The 14733-nt window shown below is 37.3% G+C and overlaps 1 protein-coding gene across 1 annotated transcript in view; it reads right to left on the bottom strand.

The window, feature by feature from the left end:
* Positions 1-14733, bottom strand: part of MED12L (mediator complex subunit 12L) — a 320736-nt gene that overhangs the window by 13349 nt on the left and 292654 nt on the right. The window contains exons 39-42 of the mRNA XM_063098437.1: positions 10089-10178; positions 8456-8685; positions 6677-6833; positions 2435-2548 (exon numbers count right to left, since the gene is read on the bottom strand). Of these exons, the coding sequence (XP_062954507.1) occupies positions 2435-2548; positions 6677-6833; positions 8456-8685; positions 10089-10178 (591 nt within the window). The remainder of the gene's footprint in view (positions 1-2434; positions 2549-6676; positions 6834-8455; positions 8686-10088; positions 10179-14733) is intronic.

Below are 14733 nucleotides of genomic sequence, written 5' to 3'. Positions count from 1 at the left end.
ATGACATATATAACAACAGAATACTGGGTCAAGTTGGAGGAAGAATTTACACTCTCCCAGTAGTTGCACATTTTAAAACCAAAGAGTCAAATGTTAGATTTCACTCTTAAAACATAACTTAGGAAGAAACAGATAGACAAATGGTGAAGAAGCGAAAACTCTTCCTTAAAACAGAATACCAACTGTTAAACACATAAAAATAACAGCTAGAAAAACCATCATTTTTCTACTTCCACCGTGAAAATGGATTTAGGCAAGAAAAACTTAATAGATGCTAATAGCCGTGGGTGAAGTTTTGACGAGTAATAGGACAGTGAGATTCTATCACACTATCTCCACTAATTGTTTATTAATTACAAAGAGAAAATCAATAACTTTATAGTGGAGAAATCCATCAGTCGCCACCCGCACAAAGGGATTAAAGTAACATTGCCAGTAATGTGTATCTTCATGTGATACACTGAGAAGGGCACAACTGCACCTCTGTGACATCCCTGCTAAAAATGTGCAATCCAAATGTAATCATGATTAACCTATAAATCATACTGAGTAACATTCTACAAAACAAATATCCCACACACCTTAAAAATGTCAATGTTGTAAAGACATAGAAAAAAAAAAGGCCTTTAGAATTGGTCCAGATTAAAGGTGAGTAAAAATACGTGAAAGCTAAATGCAAAGTGTGATGATCCCAAACCAGGAAAAAACAACGTAGTAAAGGACATTACTGGTGCAACTGGCACAATCTATAAAAGATTTATAGATTATTGTGCTGTATCAATGTTAAATCCCCTGATTTTAATAATTATACCAAGTTTTGTAAGAGAATATCCTTGCTCTTGGAAAAAATAAACTGAAGTATTTAGAGGTAAAGGGGCATGTGTCAGTGACTTGCTAACGTACAGATCACAAACAAGGAGTGAGAGAGTGAGTGAGAGAGAGAGAGAGAGAGTGTGTGTGTAGAAAGAGAATAAGCAAATGTGGCAAAATGTTAATAAGAAGTGAACTCGGGTAAAGGGTTTATAGCAATTCTTTGTACAATTCTTGCAACTTTTCTGTGAGTTTGAAATTATTTCAAAATAAAAAAATTACTTCTTGTTCTTAGGTGGGACATTAGGGTAAGCTAGCAGTATCCCATCCAAAGGAGTCTCTTCTGCAGCATTTGTAAGCAACAGTCAATTTCTGCTAATACACTTCTGATGATAAGAAGTAGGCAGTCAGTGAAAGTTTACATATGGTCTCTATTTTAGAAAGGATTTCTGAAGTGGATTGCAATAAATGTCTCAGACATGTTAAAAAAAAAAAAAATCAGAGCTAGAAAAGCTAGATCCATGATAAAGAAGAATTAACTTAAAAATGGAGATCAAACTAGCCAAGGCAGGCTTGTTAAAGCTACTAGAGATGCCCTATTCCATCTGACTATGTTCCATTATTAGACCTATGTGGCAACAGCCCTTTAACCACCTAACTGCACCCTGAGATCCCTCCTAATGCATGACTGCCGCACCATGTGGTTGCTTCTTTACTACAGGTTATGAAACTATCCGTCTTTTAAATCCTGTGCTGAAGATCGACTACACTAGTCTTTCCCAAGGCGTGACAAATGGTAAGCCAGCTTGTCTTAGGTAATTACTCACTCGCACAACTCATATAGCTGAGTCACATGGAGATTCTTTTCTCCATTCTTTTTCCTTCCTTTTAAGTATTTATTTTCACAGATATTTCCAATATGTAGCAAGTGATGTGATCACTGATGGCAGTGGCAAAATGCTTCTTTTAAAAATACATTTAAATAAACAGAAAAAGAAGGCAATTTAAAGAAAAATAGTAAGTAAATAAAAAGTAGGGATATGGCACTTGCAAATGTAAAGGCTGTTGTAAATTACTGAGGTTTAGGGAACTTTGAAGCTATGCAGATGACATTTCCAAATTTGATTTATAAGGCTAGAAAAGTAAACTGTACGGTTACAAATTACATGAAAATTCTTATAGCAAATGCTAACTGGCTGAAAACAGTTTCTTTTACATTAGTAAAGACAGTATTTTGAAAAGCACTCCCATGTTTTTTGAGATTATAGTATAAATCAAAGTAAGGCAAGATAATCCTCTAAACATATATAGTAAATCATCATTTTAACATTGTATAGAAAAAAAGAACTTGATGTCTCAATGTAAATATTTTAGTTCATAGAACAGTCTAAAAAATTTGAAGAAGAAAAATGGTGTAATCTACTGAACCCCAAATATTTATTTATATCTTTCTGTGAAAACAAATATACCACCACCAACAACATAACCCTGATAAAGTCCTAATGAAAAATTGGTAGGGTATATTTAGGCTATTTCAATTCTTTACAATCTTACGGACACAAAGAACATAACATGACATTAAGGAACAAACCTACATGTCTGGTTACAAAATGCCAGGCCTTACCAAAGGCTGCTGGGGCTGCATTGCTTGGAGACCAAGGGTCTGACTCTGGGGCTGCGAGGACTGCTGGGGCTGGGGAGGCTGCTGAGGCTGAGGGGGCTGCTGGGACTGCTGCATCTGGAAAGAAAGAAAAAGCATTATACACTTAAAAGGAAGGGGTTAATATTTGTGAATCTCCCCATATACCTTTCATCTAAATATTCTGTTGCAGCAAAAACCATATATACCTGCCACCTCCATTTTTATCTTGCCAAACAAACCTTGTTCATCCTTTGAAGGCAAGAAAGACCTAAATCTGCTCCTTCATGAAGCCTTCTTGGACCACCAACCCCAAGGATCTCCTTTGGCAGTCAGTGTTCACTGTCTACACTACCCTACACCATACAGGGACATTCTTCGTGCTTACTATTTTTTTTTTTTTTTTATTTTGTCGATATACATTGTGGCTGATTATTGCTCCCCATCACCAAAACCTCCCTCCCTTCTCCCTCCCCCCCCTCGCCCCCAACAATGTCCTTTCTGTTTGCTTGTCGTATCAACTTCAAGTAATTGTGGTTGTTATATCTTCTCCCCCCGCCCCCGGTTTTTTTTTTTTTTTTTTTTTTTTTTTTTTTTTTGTGTGTGTGTGTGTGTGTGTGTGTGTGTGTGTGTGTGTGTGTGTGAATTTATATATTAATTTTTAGCTCCCACCAATAAGTGAGAACATGTGGTATTTCTCTTTCTGTGCCTGACTTGTTTCACTTAATATAATTCTCTCAAGGTCCATCCATGTTGTTGCAAATGGCAGTATTTCATTCGTTTTTATAGCTGAGTAGTATTCCATTGTGTAGATGTACCACATTTTCCGTATCCACTCATCTGATGATGGGCATTTGGGCTGGTTCCAACTCTTGGCTATTGTAAAGAGTGCTGCAATGAACATTGGGGAACAGGTATACCTTCGACTTGATGATTTCCATTCCTCTGGGTATATTCCCAACAGTGGGATAGCTGGGTCGTATGGTAGATCTATCTGCAATTGTTTGAGGAACCTCCATACCATTTTCCATAGAGGCTGCACCATTTTGCAGTCCCACCAACAATGTATGAGAGTTCCTTTTTCTCCGCAACCTCGCCAGCATTTATCGTTCATAGTCTTTTGGATTTTAGCCATCCTAACTGGGGTTAGATGGTATCTCAATGTGGTTTTGATTTGCATTTCCCGGATGCTGAGTGATGTTGAGCATTTTTTCATATGTCTGTTGGCCATTTGTATATCTTCCTTAGAGAAATGCCTACTTAGCTCTTTTGCCCATTTTTTAATTGGGTTGCTTGTTTTCTTCTTGTAAAGTTGTTTGAGTTCCTTATATATTCTGGATATTAATCCTTTGTCAGATGTATATTTTGCAAATATTTTCTCCCACTCTGTTGGTTGTCTTTTACCTCTGTTAATTGTTTCTTTTGCTGTGCAGAAGCTTTTTAGTTTGATATAATCCCATTTGTTTATTTTTCCTTTGGTTGCCCGTGCTTTTGGGGTCGTATTCATGAAGTCTGTGTCCAGTCCTATTTCCTGAAGTGTTTCTCCTATGTTTTCTTTAAGAAGTTTTATTGTTTCAGGGTGTATATTTAAATCCTTAATCCATTTTGAGTTGATTTTTCGTGCTTACTATTTTAACTTCTTTCAAGTCACCTGCTCTTCTACATGTTTTATCCTATCTTAAACTACTGGATTAGACAAGGATTGCTCAGTAGTTATCTTTTTATTCTCCGTGACATCTGGTAGAACTCTTGTGGACTGGATTGCTTTTTTAAAGGAACATGTAAACTAGCTCGTATGAGAAGTCTGGCATAAATTACTAACATAAAATCAGAAACTGTGTCAGTGACAAAGCTGGCTCAAATACATAGCTCTTAGAAAACACTTTCAAGTCACATAAGAAACACAAACCGGACATCCACCAGGTGGGACACAGAGGAAAGGAAAATATTAATAGGTGTTTGGTCTCAATGACCTTTAAAGTTTCCTCCAACCAAGCACTTCCTCCTGATGATGACAACAACCCAGAATTTTTTCCATCCTTTGCATTTTTCCAACTTGGTTTGCTTACTATCTCCCAAGTTATATGTCTTCTATAGAGGAAGGTAATAAATAGCTGCTGCTAGATGGCATTTCTCACTAAGTGACAGAGGTCATGGATATGAGATGCTAGCAGAGGTCTGGGCAGTATCACTTCTAACATGAACAATGCAACTGGGCCAGAAACAGTGATTGCAATATAAAGTTGAGTCTCCATTTGGCTCTCTGCAAACTCTTCCAAGAAAATTTAACCCAACTTCGTAATAATTAACTTTTTCCTTTACGAAGGTAGCCCATCACAAAAAAGGAATAAGTATAATCCTGATGCAGAAGCAAATCACTTTTATCTCTGGGAAATGTGCTGGTGACAAAAAAATTACAAGGATATATTATGCTAATTGGGATTAAAAAATACACATTACCCAATAAGGAAAGGTTTTCTGTATTTGCAGCCTTGAAAAACCCCAATATAAGATAGAGAGTGATCTGGATCCTCAGTGGTTTGGAAATAAGAAATTTTAAAACAGAGGAAAATATAAATATCAGACCTAAAAATTCTAAAACATATCCTCAGAACTTAGGAAAAAATGACTATGATTTAAGGTAATATCACTATGAGTATTAATAGTCACATTAAAGGCAATATTAATAGTAGCATTAGCAAACTAGTGCTTTACTTGAATTTTCTTACTTATTCCTCACTACACATTTAAGAGGTAGGTACTATAATTATTTCCACGACAAAACTGGGGATTAGAGTTTTTACCATCTTAGAGATAACATCTGTACAAATGCGACTGGCCATCTGCAGGTCATACTCCCCCAAACCAACTATCATATGTTATCAATTTTGTGATGCAACTTTTTTTTTTTTTTTACATCTTAACAGGTCAGAAATTAGGATGCAACTAATGACATCTTATAACTAATAGTATCGTATAATTGTGAAGTCCAGTTCCACAGAGGATTTGTGTTGGCTTCGGCCTGTCACACAGGGATACTATCAACCAGAATTTTTTGGATCACACCTAATTCATAATCTCAAACCCACTTGAGATTATGGTTCAAATTCTCAGGGGAGATATTTTTTCTTCCCTCCATCCAGTGTCACAGTTGAGACATGTAAGCTCCTCTGCTGTCCCTTTCTGCATGGCAGGTTTATTTCTCACTGATCTTATGCTGACAGTATAGCCTACTAGACTACCAGCTCTACTAGACTCCCCATTTTTGGTGTTGTTTTTTCTTGTTAGTAGTACACAAAATAAGAGAGCATTTCAAATTAGATTGCTGATAAAATTAGAGTCCACTGTACATACAGTCTCATCAGGAAATCTCCAATCCAATACATAGGACAAGTTTGTTAATCATGAAGACAAATGGTACAGGTAAACATAATAGCCTATAATTTTTGAACAAGGAAGTAAGAAGCAAGAATGTGTCAAGGGGGGGCCAGCCCCATGGCTCACTCGGGAGAGTGTGGTGCTGGGAGTGCCAAGGCCGCGGGTTCATATCCTACATAGGGATGGCCGGTGCGCTCTCTGGCTGAGTGTGGTACAGACCACACCGTGCCGAGGGTTGCGATCCCCTTACTGGTCAAAAAAAAGAATGTGTCAAGGGGAAGAACCCCCTACCCAGTAGACTAAAATATTTATATCAACATAAACAATATATATCCTTGTCCAAAGGAGACAAGATGAAATATCCCTTTGAAATATCCTATGTTCTTCCATTTTCACAGCCTAATCAAACAACTTTTTTAGATTACAGACCTCTCCAGAAATCTGATGAAAGCTCTGGATAGCTCAGTTTTTTGTTTTTGTTTGTTTTTTTTTCCCACGTATATGAAATTTTGCATTCAATTGCATGGTTCCTAGTTAAACAGTAACAGAGTAAGCTGAGGCTTACACTATTAAAATAAAGGCATCCATCTGCCTCCCAAATCTTTATGAAAGGGGAAGGATTCTCAGCAAAACATACTCACCTACCCACGACCTGGTAGAAGCACAGAGAAAGGAAAACTCTTTGTCTAGTTGGAACTAGTTTGCATCAGTTTAGCTTCTAGTGTCAAATACACAGGGCTTCTCGGATCTTGCCAATTAAAGCCTAAAGTGTCTTTCGCCTCTTACAACTGCTGCATATTTGCCCTGTCTGAAGGGCAACGGCATTGCCCTTATCTCCCTGCCCCATACCTGGAGGAGTCTCTGCTGCTGTCGGACTTGCGGCTGTCTGGGCCTCATGGGGTCCTGAGGCAGGGGCACCGAGGGAAGGTTGGGATGTGCAGAAGTCAGCACAGCATCAATTCCCCCGCCCACCAGAGGGCTCTGCTGTAGAGCCTGATGGTTCAGTCTGGCAAAGAATAATGCAACTTGTTTTCAGGCCCAAGCATACTGTCAAATTTTTAATCTGCACTACCAGCACATTACACGCATCCACCGAGAAACAATCAGTGCTCAATAATCACTTGTACAATTCAAACAGAATAAAGGCCAGTGGTTAAAGTAACAGATGAGACCACTTGAAAAAGGACAGCAAGCACACTATTTAAAGTAAAATTGCAATCATGTTAAACCACTTTTTAAAAATTTAATAGTGTTTAATAATTAGTGATACTGAACATTTACTTTGGAGTAGGCACTGTGCTAAAGGTCTGAAATGTGTTATTTCATTTAATCCCAACAATGGCCCTTTCAGGTCAGCAGTTATATCTAGTTTCAAATGAGAAAACAGAGCTAGAGAAGTAACATGCCAAGGTCACTCAGATAGCAAATGGTACACGTGGGATTTGAACCCAGAACTTTCAGGCTCTGAAGTTCAATTTCTTGGCCTATGCTATGCTGTCACTTATTACAAAAATAGTAAATATAATGCATGTTTTCCAAATTAATTTATTTTCCCAAATGTGTTACCATCAACCTTGCCGACTTTCCAAAGAGTGATGATTGCTTGGAGATGATGTGCAGCTATTGATGGTTACCACGTGGGAGCTATGTTGCTATCTGCCACTGTGCAAAATTTTGCACGATACTTAATTCTTCTAGACAATACTATCCAATAGAACTGTCTACAATGATTGAAATGTTTTCTATCTGCACTCTCCAACAAGATAGCCACTAGCCACCAGCCACAAGGGTCAGCTATGAAATTTTCAGTTCTCAGTACAAAACAAAAATGCAGGGCTTCCTTTCAAAAAATTAATAAGAATTTTAAGGGGGACAGCAGAGCATTAAACCAAGCCGGGGGCCCTTCTAAACACAGCACCTTGTGTGACTGCACAGGTCACACACTCTCAAAGCTGGCTGGCCACATCTGACCACTCAACCTTGAAACGTGACTAGTGTGACTGATAAACTAAATTTTTTATTTAATTTTCATTAGTCTAAGTTAAATTGCCACATATGGTTGGTGGCTGTTATAATGGACATACCCTACGTCTAATGGATCTGATTAAAACAGAACTAAAAAGAATCCATTATGATCCTGTTTTGCCAACCATACCTGAGGTAAAAAAAAAAAAGTGGAAACTAAGTTATAACGAAACTTTTATGTGTCCCATGCACAATTAGTACTGCAATCATAAATTTTATGGTTCTGATCAACAAGTTCTAGTAAGGCAGTGCTAACAATAATCAACGCTTGTCTCGAATATTCTTAGGAAAAAAACCCTTTTCTTAAAAAAAGAAAAAAAGAACACTGGAGCCAACATACCGGTATCATTTAAAAATATAAGATCCATGCCATGCAAGATCTGAGTCAAAACTATAGGGGCCTTGAATGAAATAAACGAGATGGGACATTCCTTATTTCAAATGTCTATATGGATGCTACTGAAGATGCGATGACAGAATGCAAATTGTATGCAAATATGAGGCTCATAAAAACCATTATAAAGTACAATGCCCTAGAAGAAGCGTAACAAACCCAAGTACGTGAGTGTTAACAATTGCCATCATTATTTCTATGTGTATCACCTCTGAGAGCCAGTCAAGGACTGCAGGTATGGTGAGGCCTGCTGCTGAACGTAGCCACTCGGCTGCTGCTGAATCTGTCGGAGTCTTTCCATTAGTGCAGGGTTGGAATGTGCAGCTGGATAGGCTCTGGAGTTGTAGCTGGGAGACAAGATCACGCTGCCAGCCTGCTGCTGCGGCGTCTGCTGAAAAGGCATCTGTGTTCCGTACATTGTATAGCCCTGGGGCATTGTCTGCAGGTAGGAACAAGGGAAGAAGTCAACATTTACCAACTTCCCATCGCTGAGATATATGAGGCAGAAGCAAACCTATGAGGATCTCTCTGAAATTCAGTTTTCAAAGGCTCTCATGACTCAAAATAGGAGGAGGACTACTCTGAAGGCAGGGAGTCTAGCCTGAAAAGTATGGAATGAACTGGTTGTATAATGATTCACCAGAAATATCAATTAAAAAAAAAAATGCATCCTCGTTTGGTTAAACTGGCTTTTAATATCAGCTGCTTACTTTGAGGGAAGGAAGGGCAAGTCTCTGTATAAAAATAATCAGGCAAGTATGTATACCTCCAATATACAGACGACATCAATATTCAACAGGTCTTCAAGTGTCATTAATGTCATTTCCAAATTAGTCAGGAAAGCTACCTATGCTCAATGTAAATTAAAATAATGGAGTACACTTTCCTGATATGTGACTGCACCTCTCTGCGTCTGATGAATGTGTCTTTAGCAACTAACCAGTTACCAAAACAAAAAACAAAAAAACAAAAACACAAAAATAAATGATTACTACCTTAACCAGGAAGAAAGGTGCAATTGGTGACTGTTAACATCCTCTAGTCCTGGTTGGACGGTAGCCCATTCGGCACTCTACCGATGATCTGAATACTGAATTTTCCTATTGAATATTAATATACAAGTACCTATTTCTCTAAATCTCAACACCTTATGTAAAAGAAAAACCTGAGGTTCTGTTGGATCACTAGATACAATTTGTGGAACAGAATGCTGATTGAGAACACTGTTCCAGTCTTCAAAGCACCACATTTTAAGGTAGTTTAATGCATCTGACTTGGAAGACAGAGTAATAATGTATAATGAACTTCCAACAGGCAGCATGCATGGATTCTGGCTGAAGGGCTCAGTCCCTGTGGAGGCCAAACTCAGTTTTCCTTTAGCTCTGGACACAGAATAAATTGCCAGCCCCAATTAGCAGTGCTGCCAACACTCCTGGGCTCCTGATCATGAGAAGTACAGGGTAAGAGCACATGGATGCAGAAGTAACACAATTAATCTCTATTTTACAGAAGACACCAAAGCAGAGTAACCTGCACAATGTCACACAGCTAGTAAGGTGCCAGGACCTGTCCTGAGGTCTGATACCAAGGCCCATTATCTTCTTATTCTACCATGATTCCTCTTCAAAGTTATCTTTGAATGTGCCAATTTTAATCATGAATTACATCATTATACATTATACATAAAGTAACTCAGATTGTTAAGCATTTCAATATCTACTTATAATCTATAAGTAACCAAGTTCTAGACCTATCGGAGTTGATCGCCTATTTACTTGGTTTTTCTCTTCAAATAAACAGCATCGAAAACACCGGCAGGACCCATGAAGCAAATGTGGGTACCTGTGCTTGCTGCAGCCCTGGATACTGAGGAAGCTGAGGGGAGGGCCGTGCTTGTGCAGCAAAGAGAGCAGCCTGGTCCCCCGGCTGGCCCTGGAAAACAAAGCCGAGGCGAACTCTTGATCATAACGGCAAGGGCTTGATTTGTTCTGGTCAATAATCCTAATAATGTGTGACATTAAATCTCATTACTGAATGAATCTAGAACACACAGATTTTCAAACTGCACTAAGTGCTATTTGTTATCAATTTCCTATATCTATAGACTGTTGAACTTTTCTTCTTAGAAGATTACAGATGTTCCCAACTATAACAGACATAAATACAAGCCTAACTAATCAATGATCTGCTCAGCAGAGAGGCTGTTGGATGCCATTCCAGTACACTATAGGTACAAACGCTCCTCTAGAGCAAAAGGCATGAGCTCCAAAGTGTGAAATCTGGAACCACAGGGCCACACACCCCCGTGCCCACAAAGGGAAGAGAACCTGTGATACATAGAAATGGCATATACAAATTTCATGATTTTTAAATGAATTTCTTTACAGTGACCTAAAAATTTTGCCTATTTAGCCATGTATTTAAGGGATAAATTTGGTATTTCTATGACTCTAATAATTAATTCGAATATAGTCAATAAAAATTTATAAAAAGTTCATAACAAATACGATTCTACCCAACTACAATGTAAAATAAAACCAATTAATATCTGTTCACCAGTTTTAATTAAATAAATGTTTGGCCTTAGGAAAATAAACATATTCATAACCGCAGCTGTATGTATGTTTTACGTTCTGGTGGCAGAAATTATTTCATGGAAGCTTGCGGTAATAATCATAGAAAGAGGCCTAGCTTCCTAACATCCCTGTTCCCCCAACCCCCAGAATGCACTAATTATAAAGAACGGGGTTTATTGTAAGATTATTTTACTATTATTTTATAATAGATGTCCTCATTTTTAAAAGTGCTAAATTATAGTTACACAAAACTGCTGGTAAGTTACGTAGATATTTGTAGCAGGGAGAAAGGGATAAACACTTAGCTTAAGAGGAAGAACACCAACAATTATTAAGAATCTATCATATGCCAGATACTGGCTTTCTCATTCTCACTCCCACTTTCTCATGACAACTCTACAGGGTGGGAACATCATACCTATGTTTTTCAGAGAGGAAAACCCAGGCTCAAAGAGCTTAAGCAAGTTAGCAAGCTCACTCAGCTAGACCCGGCAGAGCCATGATCTGAACTCTGGTGAGTCTGACTTCAAAGCTCAGGGCTCTTTCAATTATAACAAGATGCCTCCACATGCGATATTAGGGATGAAAATATTTAAACACTCATTTGGTGCTTATTCTTTAAGGACATGTAGTCTCTTAACATCACCCCTACAAGAAACCGAAAGGAAAATCTCTATTAAAACATATTAATGAGATACTGAAACCAAATGTATACATCAGGTTAAATACTTTTTCTGACCACCTCGTAAAATCACTTGGGGCCATGTATGAAACTTCAGCCTCTCCTAAAATGACTATCTATCCATACATGTGAAACACAAATTTCTGAGTGTACCTACTATGGTGTCTGTACATAACTTCAACAAGTTTCAACAAGAATCTAACTTTACAGAGTAGGGTACCATAAAGATACCCTCAGTCTTTTAGCTCATTAATCTGTTAAATACAACTATCTTCTCATTTGCTTGGGCCTAAGAAAAATAGCCCAAACTCCCTCTAGGAGAACCCATACCATGGCAGTGTGGCCAATGGATGAATAGTTACTCTCCCCAAAGTATCCAAATGGCTCTTGATCCTCCAATCACTACATCAGGGAATCACTGAATCAACCAGATCTTTAAATACCGCTCCTTGAATTAGCCCTCGACATTAGCATCATACAAGGTTCCTGAAACATACTGTTGTGCTTCTTTGCCGGGAAAATGTATACAAATATAATTTTTACACAATAGAAGAAAAATGAACTGTTTATATGTGAGTTATAATCTTGGGATCGATAGGTAGTCTATAATACTCATTTTTACCTGACAGCTGCATGCAGATGCATAAACAAATCTTTTTAAACTCTTTTCCTCTACTTTTTAAAAACGTTATGAAACACACTATGATTTACATGGGGGAGGGACTAGAATACTAATAAGATACATATCTGCGTTATTGGGCAAACTTTTATAAACAAATATTAGTTGAGATCATGAAAATTTTAAAAATATAGATTAAAACCTATTCTACACTAAAAAAAATCACAAAACTAAATTTAAGGAAAGGCACTGTAACTTTAAAAGAAGCAGGAAGTAAGGAAAAAAATTGAAATACAGTTTTAACACTTTAAAATTCATTTCAACCATTTATGTATAAAAGTGAACTATTTATATATGAACATATTATTCCCTCCCCACCACTAATTTTTCCCAGCATATTACACATAAGTATAGTAGGAAACAATTCAGATATGCAATATTCTCCCTGAGAAAATCACCAATACCCCAAGTGGGCTAGCACTCCCAAAGTTCTCTATGCATAGCTTTATCATCATATGTTGTGCTGAAAGGAAAACACCCTAAACTCTCCTGCCAGACTGAAATGGATTCTTACTTTTCTTTGTTTTTCCCTGGATAATGCCAGAAACACATTACTTCAATTTGTAAAAACAGTTCAATTTGTTGAGGAAAGAATGAATAAGGAAAGTTCTTTAGTAACTTAAAAGATTTTAAAAATGCTAAACAAGACCACAATGTGGAAATAAGGGAGGAAATTAAAGACTGAGGATTAGTAAAAGATTTTTAATGACGGTGAGCCCGGCTTGGCAACATTAAACCAAGAATAAACTATACAATGTATCATCCAAACTGTGATAGGCCAGGACAACAGGGGCAAAGTAAGACCAAGCCTGGAAAACTGGGACACATGATTAACTTATTATCTTTTGTTTTCTGAAAACTTTCTAGGCATTATTTATTTGTAATCAGTTCCTAGCACAGAGTGTGGCACAGAGTAAATGCTCAGTAAATACCTATTGAGAAAAACTAAGATTTCATTTCATTTCTCTGTTAATCAATAGATCCAGAGGTAAAGCAGAATTTATATTTCAGCATAAATTACTTTACCAAGTGCTTTCCAACTGCTTCATAGTTATCAGCACCATCTTTTGTTTGAAAACTCTAATTTAATTTAATATTTAGCATCTATCATTCTAATAACTTCTTCTTTCTGCTTGCATTAATATCTGGAAAGTAACTCAATTTCTCCTTCATTACTTATTCTGCTTCACTGAAAAATCAGAGGCAACATTAATTTCATATTTTTTATGCATAGAAAGGACAGTCAGGAGGTTGATTTTTGATGCAATGTTTGTGTCTAGTATGTGCCATGTGCCTTTAAGCACATCACCGGGACAGACTGTAAGACATTTCTGCCCCTGCTTGAGCTCCTGTGGCTCAGGCTCCTGAGCTGTATGTGCTAGGGGAATGATCTCCAATTAACTGGGACATTCTAATTATGACATAAGCCTGGGGTAAATTCCTACACGTGATCTCTTTACTTCGCCTTTATGCATTTTGTTTTGGGCTTGCCTCTATAAAAGAAATAACTATTGCGTGCTCTAAAATTCCCACTTCCTCAAAAGCTCTGATGCAGCTGTGCTAGCAGCTCAGTACTGACTTACCTTCCCAGCCTCTGTAAGAACAATCCTCTCTTACTGCTGTACTTTTAATCAGACAGGAGAAGCATCTGAGGCCGAAGAAATGTCAACTCAAACATCTTTTGCGTAACTTGAAATTAACGCATCCGGTAAGCTTACAATTTTTGATAAATCCTCCTCAAATGAAATTTTTCTTTTTCTGGGTCTTTTTCTCCTCTCCATTACCAACTAATCCCTTAGTCAACTGAGCAAATATGAAGATGTCTTTCTAGAGGAGGACTGGTTACGCCTCCAATTAGCATCAGTAAGCATTATAATCAGCAGCATTACAGAATCAGGAGGGCCCTATCCACACAATTTACTAGTAATGATTTTTTCAAATCCTTATTTAACAACTTTTCAATAGTGTTTTAGAGTCACAAGTAAAGAGACAAGTTGTATCTGGAAAGCCACAGCCAGATTTTGTGACTGTTTCTGAAAATACTGATTTGGGAAAAATAATAAAAGGCACACAACAAAAACCAGTGGGTAAAGTTTTATGACTTACCTAGCAGAAAAGGTTTTATTTACGACTCCTAGATTGAAATTTACCTAGTAATGGTGCCCAAGGCTAAAACAACAAATGGTGTGAACCAGAAGTTGCCTACATCACATTAGATTGGTCTATTTTGATTGTAGACAATAAACAAAGGGAAAATTTTATAAGAGGTCCTGTTGATTAGTTATGCTTGATACTTTTACAAAGTTTTCACTTCAAATATAACTTGGTTGGGAATAAATTAACATTTACACTAACCAACAGAACATCCTGACTCATTTTAAAATAAACATATCATACAACAACGAACCTTTACAATATATTCTATTAACATATCCATAAATGATGAATATGACAACTGCCTAAGTACATATTCATTAAATTCCTAATAATATTCCTAATAATTCCTAAGAACATTTAAAAATATATAAGAATGGTAAAAAGGACAGCAAA

This window comes from Cynocephalus volans, chromosome 1 (genome assembly GCF_027409185.1).
Source record: "Cynocephalus volans isolate mCynVol1 chromosome 1, mCynVol1.pri, whole genome shotgun sequence".
Taxonomy (NCBI): domain Eukaryota; kingdom Metazoa; phylum Chordata; class Mammalia; order Dermoptera; family Cynocephalidae; genus Cynocephalus; species Cynocephalus volans.
This window is presented reverse-complemented; position numbering and strand designations above follow the sequence as displayed.